The following is a 15,143-nucleotide window of genomic DNA, read 5'->3' as shown; positions in this document are numbered from 1 at the left end:
ACCAACTGGGTAAACACAAGTAGAGCATGATTATTATGTATAGTGTAAAAGCAAAGTTTAAAGTCTCGCCATCATTGTAGTTCATAATAGCACTAAAGTTCAGCGGTGTTCCTTCCTATCATTAAATTACAGACAACTTGATTGAACTTAAATTTTACTAATCTTAAAATTTCTTTATGGACCCACCTGTTTTCATGGCTGTCCTGAAGTCTAGTCATATTTTAGAAGTGAAGTGCTGTTTGTTAACACAGATTGACTCAACTATTTTTTATATTTTAATTTGAATTGTGACCCCACCCTTTTGTAAAATTTGAATACTTTTTTGTTAATGTGTTTGATCCTAAGAAAGGGTAGCAGTACCTCTTTGATGGCTTGAAAGTCCATAGACCATCATCATCATCTAGGTCTCTGATGGACCCAGCTTGATCATTGGCATCATAAATGACCCTGGCTAAAGAGATAGCTGGTCTTAACAAAAAAAAGCTACAAACAAATCTCACTCCGCTCTACACTCATTTTGCATTCATATTTAAATGTATTAATTAAATTTCATTCTCATCTCTTTGTTATATGGTACACATAACCTACTGGATACTAGAACTAGACATTCAATTCCGTAGAAGAGAGATAAACATAGCTGATTTGAGAGACAGAGTGTGGGCTGGTGTGATTACTGATTTCTGTTTAATACGGAATACGGTCATCACTTTAACTGAGACAATCTGAAAAGACAACTTATTAGTTACTATAAAAGCGTAGCAGCTTTTTTGTCACATAACCAACAATCTTTTTGTTTATAGGACTAGGTCTTAATAAATCCGGAAATTGTGCCAATAAGGAATTGAATGGATTACTTGTATTCAAAGAGAAGACTGAAGGGTTACGGTTTGAAGACATTTTCTGGGGAATGTTTCGAAGTGCACCATCAATGAGCCTGTTTTTCTTGGCATCGATAATAAGATTAAAATGTGATAAAAAATCCATACCCAATATAGGTTTGTTAACATCGGCTACTATAAAATTCCATTTGTAAAGCTTGTTTAGTCCTAAATCAATCATAAGTTGTCTTTGGCCATAAGTTTTAATTTTTGTACTATTAGCAGCAACAAGCTCAAGTTTCTGTGGGTGATTTTTATCCTTAACGGTAGCTGGAATCACAGAAAAATCAGCTCCAGTGTCCACGAGAAATTTGGACAATGATTGTCTGTCATGAACAAATAGGCGACTCACTTCTGCCCCCTTCGGCCGTGTCGCCGAAGAACCTGGGGGCTGGAGTTTTCCTGTTCCAAAGGTAACTGAGATAACAAACAGGGAGGTCAGGTGTGCATTTGCGAGCATGTCCACCAAAATTAAAGTGATAGTAACACAAAGACTGTTGTGGAGAAGATTTCCTTGTGTCTGTGTTGTGAGAAGCACGTTTGGATTGACTTAGATTGTTTTTGTAGATGGATTGAATTTCATTAGACAATTCTGATACTTGTTTTTGAAGATTAGTTATACGTGAATCCTGTGTTTCTATGGAAGAAACAGAGGTAGTGGAATTTAGATGATTAGTTGTGATGCCAATAATTTTGTCAGCCATCTCCGAAAGTTTAGATAAGTTTTCATCACAAATTGAAAGAGTAGTTTGAGCATTGATCGGTAGTTGTTTCAACCAAAGAGCTTTTAAAAAATCGTCACTCACCTTATTCTGAGCCAGTGACCTCATTCTACTCAGAGGTTGCGAGGGTTTTTGGTCCCCAAGTTCCATACCTGTCAGAAGGGTTTGTATTTTGTTTGGGTCACTTTCATCATACAAGGAAATCAATTTAGTTTTTATTGCTATGTATTTGTTCTCTGCTGGTGGATCTGTGACAGATATTCTATCTCAAGAGACTTGAGATAGAATATCAGCGTCAATAGAACTTACCACCGTGTCGAACTTGGCTTGATCTGAGACAATTCGTGATCTTCGAAATTGAGCTTCAATATTTGAACGAACCAAATTTTTGGGTCAGGTTTCCAGAATTGAGGAACTTTAATAGACAAGTTGGCTATTTCTTGGGTAACCAAATCTTCATTAATGTTCATGTTGTCTTATAAGGGGTCACCAATAAAGTAAATGATAAAAATCAATAGTTGTATGAATTAAAAGTTGTATTAAAAAATAATGTAAAAACTGAACTGTTTACAAATCAAAAATTAATAATAATAAAAAACCAACATATGTTAAATATTTCGTTAAAACAACTGTCTTTTAATATGGTTGGTAAAGACCATAAGGAAGAGTAGACACTACAGCGGCATTGTATTCTACTAAAAAAGACCTTTAATTTGATGTGCATATTGACCTATGTTTCATTTAAGACATTCTTCCGACTCCTTGTGGGCCGTCCCCCTGAAGAGTTATTGGATTACTGAATATGTGTTAAAATAGAGTTTTATGTCCTGTAACTTTGTACCAAGTATTGTAGCTCTATCTGCATTATTTTTTTAAATATTTAACTGTCCTGGGACTTTTTTACCACCCTGTATAGAGATTTTGATATTTTGTTTACAAATTTTATTTGCCTACAAAATGTTGTAGATAATAGTTCTTCCTAGACGTCTTTCTCTAAAAGCTCTTATTATTATCTAATATTTATATTTAAATATTTGATACCTATCTAACCTGGGGGTTAAATTCCGGGCCATGATTCTTCAGTTGCATAAACCCTAGTTCCCAGCCCTGCTTCCAAAATAATGCTGTTTTCCACCTTGTTTTGTGGATCTTGACAGGTGGTAAAATTCAGATTTTTTTCTAATATAACGCTGTTCTTGATCACGCTGTCTATTTTCATTAGACTCCCAAATCCGCGGGGGTAAAATTCCGCTCACGAACTAACTTGAGAGCGCTCTGCGGCTCTGCTCTGGGGGATCATTCTATGACGACCCGATCAAATAATCAAACAGACATTTATTTGAACAGGTTAAGGTTTAGATTGAACTTTTACAAGATAAAAAATCTAATAGCAGTGTCTAAGTAAAGGTAATTCATCAATTCATTTATGGGCCTGTGATGAATCATAGCAAATTAATTTGTAATTAATTGTGTTTTATTTGTTAACACTTAAGTGCATTGGCGCCTTCTATTAATTACTAATTTGATTTGGAAAGTAATATTATCTTCCGATATTAAAACCTCAGCGTAAAGCATAAACTGCAAAGTTTGTTGAAAATAGGGCAGACACATATTTGTGCTTCACATAAGTACTCAAACGCAATATTACTCAGACGTAAATAACAGGATTACACTCATGCTTGTATGTATTATAGGAGACAAAGATACACTTCAAAGTGCTTCAAACCTTGCTTTAGATTTTATAACTCGATTAAAAGTCTTCTTATAGTATCTAATGTCAAAATCAATGATTTAAATAATGTATTGGTTATAGTATATTCTTGACAGACTTGACAAAAATGCTCAAGTAGTCAACTAATTTGATTGGATGTAATGTTTGCTATTTGTTGAAGAACTGACCAATCAGGGTTCAAGTGTTGCATAAAATTTGGGTTCATCAGCAATATGGCTGTCAGTATAAAGGAAGATGTGATGGGGAGTCGTTCTCTCCCTGGATTTCTTTGTTTATATGGGTGGTTTGTGTATTTAGCTTCAAAACCAACATTTTGTTGTTCCGAGGTTGATGTATTATCAAGAAACAATGAGTTTTTAACATGGAACGTGCTAGGGTAAGATGATCTTGTAACGTCTCATTTGTTTACTTTATTGGTTATGTTTAGATTTTCTGAAGTTGTAGGCCTAGTATCTGTCAGAAAACTCAGGGATTGAGCCAATCTTGCGATATAAATATTTGTTCTTATTTAGATTTGGTTCTTCCTAAATGTTTATCAAATTTTTAGTGATTTCTCAAACAGCAAGGCTTAATTTAGCTAAGTTATAAACTTAATCAAGCTCACTGAGAATTTATTGAAACTAAGTTAGGCCTAGCCTCACTGTATTGTAACAGTGAAGACAAAAATTAGGTCATATCTTAATAACTTTATCCGTACGGGTACAGTTTCTTAACTGGGCTAACTTATGCTAATATTGATTGAAACTATCGATTCGATTTTCTTAAACCTTTATGCAATTTTTTCACCATCAGCAAGTTTGGTTGGTTAGGTTAGGTTAGGTTATGATAGTTTTATGTTATAATAGATATATTTAAAAATATCGATAATTAATCAATATTTTGAATTCAATAGTTTCAATCAATATTAGCATAGCCCAGTTAAGACACTGTACCCATACGTACCGTACTGGTATTCTACTTTTGATTTAATAACTTTCAAATCGTGGAATTGTTTTTAGTGAATTTCCCTTGATAGGGAATAATCTATTACTAGGGTTGCCATTTGGTAATTTGTAAAAAAAGAGGATATTTTAGCTGGCGGTCCCCACTACATTAAGTCTTAAGAATAAAAATTTACGGGCTAGCAAAATTGTATACCTAGGCTACATAAACATAGCACAAATAAATAGCCTATTATAACAGAAACGGTATGGGTCATACACATTTAACTTTTTATAAATTTATAAAAGTTCATTTATAAATTATGTCACTGGCCCGAAAGTAAACACGTTTTTATTAATAAATGTAAATTATAGGTAAATGGAACTGTCGAAAAACGTTCAAACCAGTTGTTACGGCTATTAGTACTTAGGCCTATTGACATTCGGGCCAGTGACGTCATTTGTTAATGTTAATTAATCCATACCGCTACTGTTCAATGTTCGTGCTACAATGTCAATACCGTATTCAAATATAGTAAGCGAAAGTATAAAATTTGCATCTTGCTTGTCACATCTCACTAAAAATAACGAATAACGTACACACGAAATGCTCTGTGTCTGCTAGACTCAGTTTGGCTCTGGTAGTGAACATCGAGATGTACCTTCGGACTTCGGACTGGCCAATGAAGTGAAACCAAGGAATAAAAAAAAAAAAACCTTAATAGAGTACCTAGAAGAGTTGCATTTTCAGTCATTGCATAACAATATTTGCGAACACTAACTTAACATTTAATTTATTCCAAAAGTGCCGTTATACAATGTATTTTAATAGAGAGTAAAAAAGAGGAGATTTCTCACTTTTTCCCGGAGCTAAATTTTGCCTGATCCTACTTCCCCTCTCCCGCCCCTCCTCAGTGACGTAGCGCTGGTACATCGGCGCGGCGCGACGGTAGCCTAGCACGGCAGTGCATAGCATATGTCACCCGGCATCTAGGCGCATATTAATAATTGTGTTTATAAAATGTAGGCCTAGTTTTATAGTGTGATTTTTAAAGCGGGTTTCGTTAACCCTTCAACTTGCAATGGGCGAACTCTGTAGTGGCCAAAAGTCATTTTTGGCAATTTTGCAGTCATATTAGTGAAAATTCATATAGGCTTAAACCAACAGACCAAACGCATTGAACCGTATACTTGAAGTGTTTGTAACGAAATGAAGAACTTGAAAATGGCAACAAAATAAATATTTAAAATATTGTAGAAAATATTGACAGTAGGTAGAAAATAAAATGTTTCATGTAAACTTCAAGATATACAAATTGTTTGGAATTTATTTCCCTACATGGAAATGTAAAAAAATCCAATTACCATGTATGCAAAGTTATGGTCCAAAAACAAAAAAAAAATACAAGTTTCACGATTTTGCACTACAAATTTCAAACAAAAGCTAAATAAATGTAATATCAAGAGATAAAGTAAAAGTTAAAATTTTTAGGCAATAATATTAGAGGTCAAATGAAGTAAGAGTTGTATGTAAAATCATCATTTCAATTACCTTAAATAATATCGAAACTAAAGGTAATGTTTATGACTTTTAATAAATGTTTATATTTGTCTAGAAAAACATTTTGTTATTCACACATGCAATTGTATTATTATTTTTCAAACACATAAGCCCCACATGCCAACTATATAAAATGACAGTAAACTTATTCCCCTACATGAATAGTTATAAAAGAAAATTATACATAAGTAAATATTTTATAATATTTTCTACAATAGTTTTTTCTTTTTCATTTGGCGATCAAATCGTTTGTTCATTATGACGAAATGTTTGAAAAACGGGCTGAATGTAATGTCCCAGACCTCAAATTAAGTAAGTATATCCACATAAAACAGTTTACAAACTAAATATGTACAAATTTACAACTAATAAATAGGCTATGATTAAAGTGATAAAGTCACACCCGCGATATTCGTTGTTGGTTTTAAACAGTTAATGAAGTTCACAAAAACCGGCTAAAAATAGTGTCTCAAGTTTCTAAAAGTAATGTCACATTTCAGTCGAGGCACAATAAATAATATCGAAACTAAATATTTACAACTTTACAAATTATAATCATGATGTAAACTGATAAAGTAAAATCACACCAAAACTCGACTGCTTGGTTATTGGTTAACAGAGATAGAGGTCCATTAGTCAGGCAACTTTATTTTAATGGATTGAAATATGTATACCTAATAAAATGTAATTGATAAATTGAAATTCTTTTCCTTCTTGTAAAACCAATAGACATGGTTTAGCCCCTGAGCTGAATTGATGACTAATATAATATAAATACCTCGTCACAGCTCTGAAGTTTCTGTAGATTACAGCTGTTTCAAACCACAGCTGAGGATGGCATTTTGATGCCGAAACAGCTGTAATCTACAGAGACTTAAGAGCTGTGACGAGGTATTTATATGTTATTAGTTCTTGTAAAAGTTACAAAATACTAAGTATAATGTATTTTTATACAACCTCAATGTATTTGATATAACCTCAATTAATTCTAAAAGGTATGAAATAATAAATAAATACAATTAAAAATTCATACATTAAGATACATTCGAGCAATACGAACACAGATATTACACGGTAACTTAATGCATTGGATCAATAAATACAGTATTCTTAGCCATCGCTTTACAGTCCACTCCCATCCTTAAATATCTACTAAAGTAATTTTTTTATTTATTAAAATTTGATGTTATACGTAATCTTATTTGAAAATCAATTACTTTTATAAAATATAGTAATACCTAATAAAAAATGTCTAACATAGAGCTTATTCGACACTAAATGTGAGGCAATACCACCGCTCACACATGCAAAGCTATACAGTGCCGGGAGCCCGAGATACCGCTGTGACGTCACAGTGGCGGAGTGGAGGGGAGCCAGCTGGCATCACTTTCTGAGCTCGCGTGGCCTAGCCCTTGTTTATCTCTAGCCCTGGGTATAAACAGTAATAATCAGTACAAACACATTATATACAAGTATAGATTGTTCTTTAAAATATGCCAATAAAACATTTTCTGACAGTTTTTGAGTTTTGTAACTTTCTTACTTAAACACGCCAAGAGGAAAACAGTTTGTATGCTCGTTCATCCTTCTTTCTTGATTTTTTAGGTAACAGGTTTAATGAAACATGTTTTCAGTTTCTGCTATTTCTGGTCTACCATTATGTTCACAATCACTTTCACCGAGTTCATTATTTTTAAACATGTTTGGCCCACTTATAATTCATCTTTCAAATACTACACTTCAGGTTATGTTCAAACCAAGCGTTGAACAAAAATATAATATAAACTATTAACACGAAATGACAGGTTAAATCGTAGTTATAATAGTCAATTAGCTGATCATAGTATTATCATTTTACTACACCCCTTATACTACCTTATTAATACGTGAGGGCTGGTTTTTGTGAACACTACTCCTCCCTTGTGGACCAATTTCAACGTTTAAGGCGTCAAAAGATTCGGCCCAATTCGTAGTTTTGCATTAAGGTTTTAGAATTTAAAAGTTCCTACCATTAAGGGTGTGAGACCATTTTAAAGGTCGGGTTTTCATCATAAGGATTACATTGAATAAATAAAAAGAAACAAAAAAACAGCTGTACCGGTATATATAAAAAAAAAAAAACTCACCAGCATCTTGGGAATAAATATTAATGTTTGTAATATCCAGGAGGTTATAGACCAATCCAAACAGTTAATCAGTTTTGTTGGAAGAACAGAAAATTTCCTGAGTTTAAAGAAGAAATATTGAAAACAGGAGGAGGTTAAGAGGAAATCTTATACGTATGAGAAGAGTAGAAGAGAGGCCTGGTCTAACAGTAAGGAATCTAGATACACAATCACTTGGAGAGATGAATAATTTTTACCAGTTCTGCTATGCAACTTATGTTGCAAGTAAAAAAATCATTAAGAATATACAAATTATTTTGTCATAGTGGTAAAGAAAACCTACCTAATGTCAGATCAAATGAATACATGCAAGAAATGTTTACTGGTAACAACTATTAGTCTGGAAACATTTGCATAAACACTAAAAAATAAGGCCGTCTTCTAAAAAATGATAAAAATATTTGTACATTAAGTGTTTATTATTTCAACCTGTTATTAATAGAGCGAGTATTTCAATTAGTTACATAAGCTTTGAGTCTTTTAAACTGTTATTACTGCAGTTTTAAATAACGCCTGTATAATAACGGTACGGTACTTGACAATTGCTCTATTTTGAGCTCTCATAGAATATGACTGTTATTTTTTTTAATAACCAGTAGCCTATAATACCGGTACTACTGGACAATTGCTCGATTTCGAGCAACAGGCACACTAATTATCTTTAAGTGTGCCAACCTATTTCCAAGCGTACACGGATTACGTGCATAATAAAACCACCCTGTTTTGAGTTGTTTGGTTGGAATCCTTATGTGCGGCAAAGTATAAACCGTACGACAATGTATAAACCATGTGACAAAGTAAGTAAATGCAGCAATTAGCAGCTTTCTGTACTAGAAACAGTGTAAGGAAGCCAACTTTGTCGGGTGTCTGTAGGAAAATTATATTCTACCAGTAAGCCAATCTTAACTTATAAAAAATTCAAAGTAGCTTTAATATTGTCAATCTTAAGATGTTTAATAAGCTACAGGGAAGCAGCTAATCTCTGGACCAAAAAGTATTTAAAGTAAGGTTATATACCTTAATATATACCTCAATGTAGTTTTTGGCTGTGTAAAAATCGCTGTTAACTTATAGCCTTCTCTAGTGAATTATGATTTTAAAACTGTTAGAATTTAAACTTTGACTTTCTCTATTGTATAATTGTAATGTTTCAACTTCGACTTTAACAATATCCAAATCGTTCAGTTAACTGAACTTCACAACATTTTTTCATTTCATCTAGAAATATTTGCTTCAGAGGTGGGGCATTTCTAGAGTAACCAAACTATTTTTAAAAAAATAGAATGAATTAAGGAGGTGTTTTTCAAATTTATTTAATTTATGGGTACTTATTTACATGTGTCATTTGACGTATTTTTTGTACTTTCAGGAAATTTATTTTAACCTACTTATTAAATATTTAGATGTTTAGATTGATTCGTATTAAGCTATTATATGCTTGTCTTGGTTTATAACTCAAATTTGATTTATGGAGGCATTGTGTATTATCGGTAATTGATGGGGTTGAAATTAGATGAATACATCTGTATCCATTTAGATATTATAAGGTTTGAATGCTTTATATTTAATACTGTTAGACCTTGATGCGCATTGTTTGCTTAGCATTCACCTGTACACGTGTACGCCAACAGATTGTTAGTTTTTGACTCTGACATATTTGGTAGTTCCAAATAAATTGTCCATGCTCTCATATTCCATGTTTTTTTGCAATTTTTTTGGTCTTGGACTTGGAGAATGTTATAGCTATTCACTCTCTTCAAAAAAATTGCATTTAAATAAATTGCACTTTTTATGTCCTCAGCAATTTTTTTGTTCCACCCTCCTCAGCTTCCTCTCAATATTCCATTTATTGTTTGACTCGCACATTTCATTATTGTTTTGTGCTGATCATTATCACTTTCCAATAAATAACATGTGAGTGATGGAGTCAAACATAACACTTTCCTTATATGTTATCATATTGCGCAGTTATCATTTGATATTTTTATGTTAGATAAAAGATAGGCTTTTCTTTACCGTCTATTTGTTGTGATACATTAGCACATAAAATAAAGATTTCATAAAAGTTTTTTTACCTGACATGACATTTTTTGTCGATTTGAGCCTACTCTGATTCCGTAGTGAATTAAAATCGATAAAGGCTATTACCTGTGTCCTGTGTCATGATTATATAGAGTATTAGACCTATGAAAAAATGCCCATGGTACCATGTAATAGCCTATTTTAATTAGCTTTTGTTAAAAACTGCACTTTAAAGTTTTTATTAGCTACAGTAGTTGTAAACAATAAGGTAAATATATTTTAAAGTTGTAGAACAAAATTTTACTGTCTAATCTACACTTAGCTAATTATGTTAGGTCAGATTTGGCTAAAAGTGCAAAATACATTAGATCCAAAAATCCTAGGCCACATTGAGAAATAAACCCAATACAATTACCCTAATCAGAAGGGGATTCATGAGAATGTTTTTACTAAATTTAGTAGAAGTCCGGTAAAAATTTAAACTCTTTATAGGCCTACCACTGATAATTGACTCAACATAACGAATTATCCAAAAGAATGGTTATCCAATTCACAACCAACTTTGTAGGCCTCCATATGAACATCTGTTGTTTAAAACCATTATAATTGAAATTGATGACCATACAGAGAGAAAATAACCTTTTTAATCAACATTCGCAGGTGCCCTAGAACAGCACTTTAAAATGACACTTTAATTTTGAAAATCGGTTAAGTAGGATAGCTGAAAAAGGATGTTACAGGAAATCCCCTTATTGTATTAAGTATATAGATGGGACGTTATTTCACATATTATGTTCTGTTGTTTAAACAAAAAGTTTAAATTTGGGGCTTCACACATTTTCCCTAAAGTTATAGAATTTTTTCCTACAGGCTACAATAGTTTTTGAGTGTTATTTATTGATCGTGTTTTAACACAGATTTAACAAATATTTTACAATACATTTGTTATTAACTATTTGGTATTTGAAAGGGCTTAACACTATTTTTATTTTCTTCTAACCATTTCCTTCTCACTATTCTCTTCTGGTTTACAATTTTTGTAATGAAATGACATAGGTACCTTAACACCCCACTTTATTACAATATGTTTGTAATAGGCCTAATAACATTGCAGCAACTGATAATCTCTTGTTATTTTGTTTCAGTGAATGTTCAATAGAATGGAAAAATAAAAAGAATCATCAATATTGTGTTCAATGGAAGGGATATTATAAAGTAAAACAAAAGAATCAGAATGACTTCAAGGTAAGTTTTCTAAAATATACCTTAGAGCAGGTACACAAAACGCGATTCAAGCAAGATGCAGACTTGGGGTTATTCCTGCTGTTATCAGCAGAACTTTCTACTCCTAGTTCAATAGCCTACACAATCATTGAATCATTAGAGGCTGGGAAAGGGTTGTAGATTATTAACATGAATTTTCAACTGTTAATGCTATGTTATTTGGCTGAACTTAAGAAGGTTTAAAATCCATATTTTTTAGCCCCTGAGCTGATCTTGTGACTAAATCAATAAAATAAGGTTACCTTCGTCAATCAGCTCATAGAAGTTGAAACATTGTTACGGCCGTTTCAGCATATCCATGCCATCATCAGACGTTCAGCCTAAGTGGCGTCGTGAACGTCTGATGATGGCATGGATATGCTGAAACGGCCGTAACAATGTTTCAACTTCTATGAGCTGATTGACGAAGGTAACCTTATTTATTGATTTAGTTAAGAAGGTTTCCTTCAAAATGTGTTCTTACTTGTCTCTGCATAACTTTTAAAAATATAAATTACGCCTGGATGTAATTTTGGAGATGTACACGTTTGTTTTTCTTATTTTTATAATTTTTCAACAATGTACAAAACTTCCCAATAGGATAGGCTAACATTTTTCTGAACTTAGTGATTTTTTTATAATGTGGAGGCATATTCTTATTTTAAAACTTTAACTTTGAAAATAAATCTTCCTCATTATTTGATTTCCAGTTTTTTTCTTAATTGCATTTGAAGCAAGGTGATCATCCTTGTTTTAGCTTTGACTATTGATACGATATGATATTTATTTTCTAGACGTTCCATCCATGTTAATAGCTGTTACCAGTTTTTAAATTAAAGTTATCATAGTTTATGTGGTTGTTCCGACAGATGGTGCTGATGTAAGTCACTGATTGTTGTTGTATATACACACTTTTTTAAGTCAAACTAATGGAATGACTTATTGTGAGCTGTAGCAACTGAACCCATTGACTATGTCAACAACAAAAAATAAGTTAGAAAATAGAAGTTTAGACACTTAGCATGGGTGCCCATCTATATGGGCAAGAGTCTTTCTTTGCAAGAGTTTGTCTAGGAGTTCTGACAAAAACAACCGATTTCTTTCATATTGTGGAGTAAAATATAACAGCTAAACGATTCTCATTAGCTAGTGGCTACAGTAGTAAGTATCTTATATACATAAAAAATTTGGTTTTTATTTTCCGAGTTCGTTTGGCTCTTCTACCCAACCGGGGATTTTCAAGATTGAGGTCTTAAATTCAAGGTATGCATGCACAAATTTCACATCAAGCATCGGCATACATTTATTTACTGCCGATGACGATAGTTACTGTTTATTTACTGCCGATAGTACTGTATTACTTGACCAAAAAACATAAATTTGATTGAAATTTGATCAAATTCTTACTTCAATTTAATATGTTTTTGACCAGTTGTAATTTGATATAATCCTATATATTTTGGTCTAAGAACCTTCAGTGAAATACCTGCTTTCATTTAAGCTATAAGTTATTCTAATCGGACGGGTTTCAAACAAACGCAAGGTGAACAACCAACATAAACATTATTTTAATAAGGTTTTTGTAGGATAATAAATCAATTTTTTGTTTTTAATATGTTTTAGACTTAAAATAATCAGTAAATTATAGGCTTTAGTTTGAGCTATTGATAGTTTGAATCAGTTAAGTTCAAGATACTCAACCAAAATCATAAATTTGATTATTCCTCGGAAATGATATTTATTTTAACGCTGAGGAGCACCATTGGTCCTCTAGTTCAAATATTGAAAAATCAAAGCAAATTTAGGTTCAAACAAGTGCAAAAGCAAACATTTTAGATCTAAATTTTAATTCTTTTTCTCAAGTAGCCTACTTCTAAGACCACCCTTTTTACTGGGGTTCATTCCGTACCCCCCCCCCCCCCTCCATAGTAAAGTCAGATGGACGCCCATGGGCACTAGAGCATTCTGTGACTGGCTCACACGGCTATTTTCTTTTTAATAACAAATTGGCAATGTATGGTTCATATAGATGGGATGTTTAATTCAGTATCCAATAATTTTAGGTTTAAAATTAGATCAAGGCCTCAATAATTAGGCTGTTTGATATGTAGCATGATACATGTGTTATGAAAATGATTATTGCAAAACTTGTTTTACAGAATCTGTAATTACTCCTATCAACTTAATTTACTTTCTTTTTTTTTACCAACGACTGTTTTTTTAACTAGCCGTTTTAGTTCAGTTCTTAGACTTAAAAAGATTCACTTAACAGCATTGTTTACTTACTTAACAGCATTTTTTTTTTACATAACAACACGGGTAACCAAGAGAGAAGAGAAGTGAAACTGTAATGCTTAAAACTTCAACTAATCAGCTGTTTAGGCCAATTTAATTGCTAATAAGTCGTGCAATAGTGTTTGGTACAATGGTTCATTGCACCACTTTCAGTGGCAATGAGGGGCTAGAAACGAAAACATAACCTCTCTTAGAAGTTATGTGTAGTGATTGTTAGTAATTAAAAGACCGTCGTAGGTAAAGTAGAGTACGCAACTCGCGTAAATAAATAGTCTCACTCGTAGGAGTTTTTAAGGCAGTCGCCAAGGCTCGTACCTCAAATTTCTACTTGTGTCGTTAACACTATCTTTTCGTGATCATTGCGTAAACTACTATAACGTCCATTGGTTAAATATATGACTGATTTATTATTCTTGGTACAAAATACACTGATGTTTTACTTATTTAAGGACAATTTTTTAAAACTATTAATTATGTTTGGTAAATAAGTTGTCATGTCCTGTAGTGTTTTGAAGATTGACTTTTACATGAGAAACTTTATTAATATTCTTACTTTTATATCAATCCGCAAATAAATTTAAATCAACTCAGTCAAATCACTAGTCTCTGTATTTAAGTGGTATTCCGTCTCATTTAGTGCTTATAAGCGACTAAATTATTGATTGTTGATCCTTTAACCGCATTCTCAAAAATATCATTCAGCAAAAAATATTTTCCTCAAATTGTTTATATAACGTATAGTAGTCAAACACATGCAAAATGGTTTAATTTTAAATTTTAGATTGTGGCCTTAAAATGAAATTTTAAAATTCTGACTACAGTAGAGTCCCGCAAACTCGGCACTCGATAACCCGGCAGTCTGGATAACTCGGCCATTACCTAGCTCAGAAAATTAGTGATTTTTTGATCCCGAGTTCAACATGGACTCAAGCCAGCTCAAGTCATATCATTCGTAACTCGTAAAAAGGATTTGTTGTACTATATCTGATGACTTAATACTGACTTGTATTATAAATGTAAATAAAGAAGGCAAGTAAAAGGCTTAAAAATTTTATTGTTTTTATTTTTAACCCTAGTTCCCGATAACCCGGCATTTCACAAACTCGGTACCCTTCCAGTCCACATTACCCCGACTTTGTGGGACTCTACTGTACTAGGTGACTGGAAACTTTCATAATATCTTACAGAATTTGATTGGCGACAGAACAAAGTCCTGGGGCCTGTAAAAAATAGTATTGATAAAAAATTTAATTGCTATTCTTTCACCTCTATGTTGTGTTTATTAACCTGAGTTAGTAAATTTTTCCCAATTGTTTCTATACAACAGTTTTTGTGTTTTATGGGAAAAATGTTGAGAGGGAGTGGAGAGAGGAGACAGGTTGTATATTGAGAACTGTTGGATTCTAACAGTTCTGAACGTCTCTGTTCTAGGCTAGATCGTCTGTTTGTTCTGCTAGAGACTGGATCATCAGGAGTGACTCGCCGCGCAGCTGCAGCTCAACTTGGAGAGGCGAGTAACTAAATCATGATATCAGGTTGGAAAAACTGTAGGCGATAATGATAAAGACTGTCAATACTGTAGCAG

At 32.8% G+C, this 15,143-nt stretch overlaps 1 protein-coding gene across 1 annotated transcript in view; it reads left to right on the top strand.

Moving 5' to 3' along the window:
* The first annotated feature begins 3,567 nt into the window (after nucleotides 1–3,567).
* LOC128999560 (TATA-binding protein-associated factor 172-like) overlaps nucleotides 3,568–15,143 on the top strand; it is an 81,319-nt gene continuing 69,743 nt past the window's right edge. Inside the window, exons 1-3 of the mRNA XM_054426135.1 lie at nucleotides 3,568–3,708; nucleotides 11,146–11,245; nucleotides 14,990–15,068. Coding sequence (XP_054282110.1) covers nucleotides 11,235–11,245; nucleotides 14,990–15,068 — 90 coding nt within the window. The 5' untranslated portion in view covers nucleotides 3,568–3,708; nucleotides 11,146–11,234. The remainder of the gene's footprint in view (nucleotides 3,709–11,145; nucleotides 11,246–14,989; nucleotides 15,069–15,143) is intronic.

Source organism: Macrosteles quadrilineatus, unplaced genomic scaffold, assembly GCF_028750875.1.
Source record: "Macrosteles quadrilineatus isolate MER2022 unplaced genomic scaffold, UCM_ALF_1.0 Scaffold_8__2_contigs__length_117827958, whole genome shotgun sequence".
Lineage (NCBI taxonomy): Eukaryota > Metazoa > Arthropoda > Insecta > Hemiptera > Cicadellidae > Macrosteles > Macrosteles quadrilineatus.
Note: the sequence above shows the minus strand (reverse complement) of the source record. Positions and strands in the feature narration are given on the sequence as shown.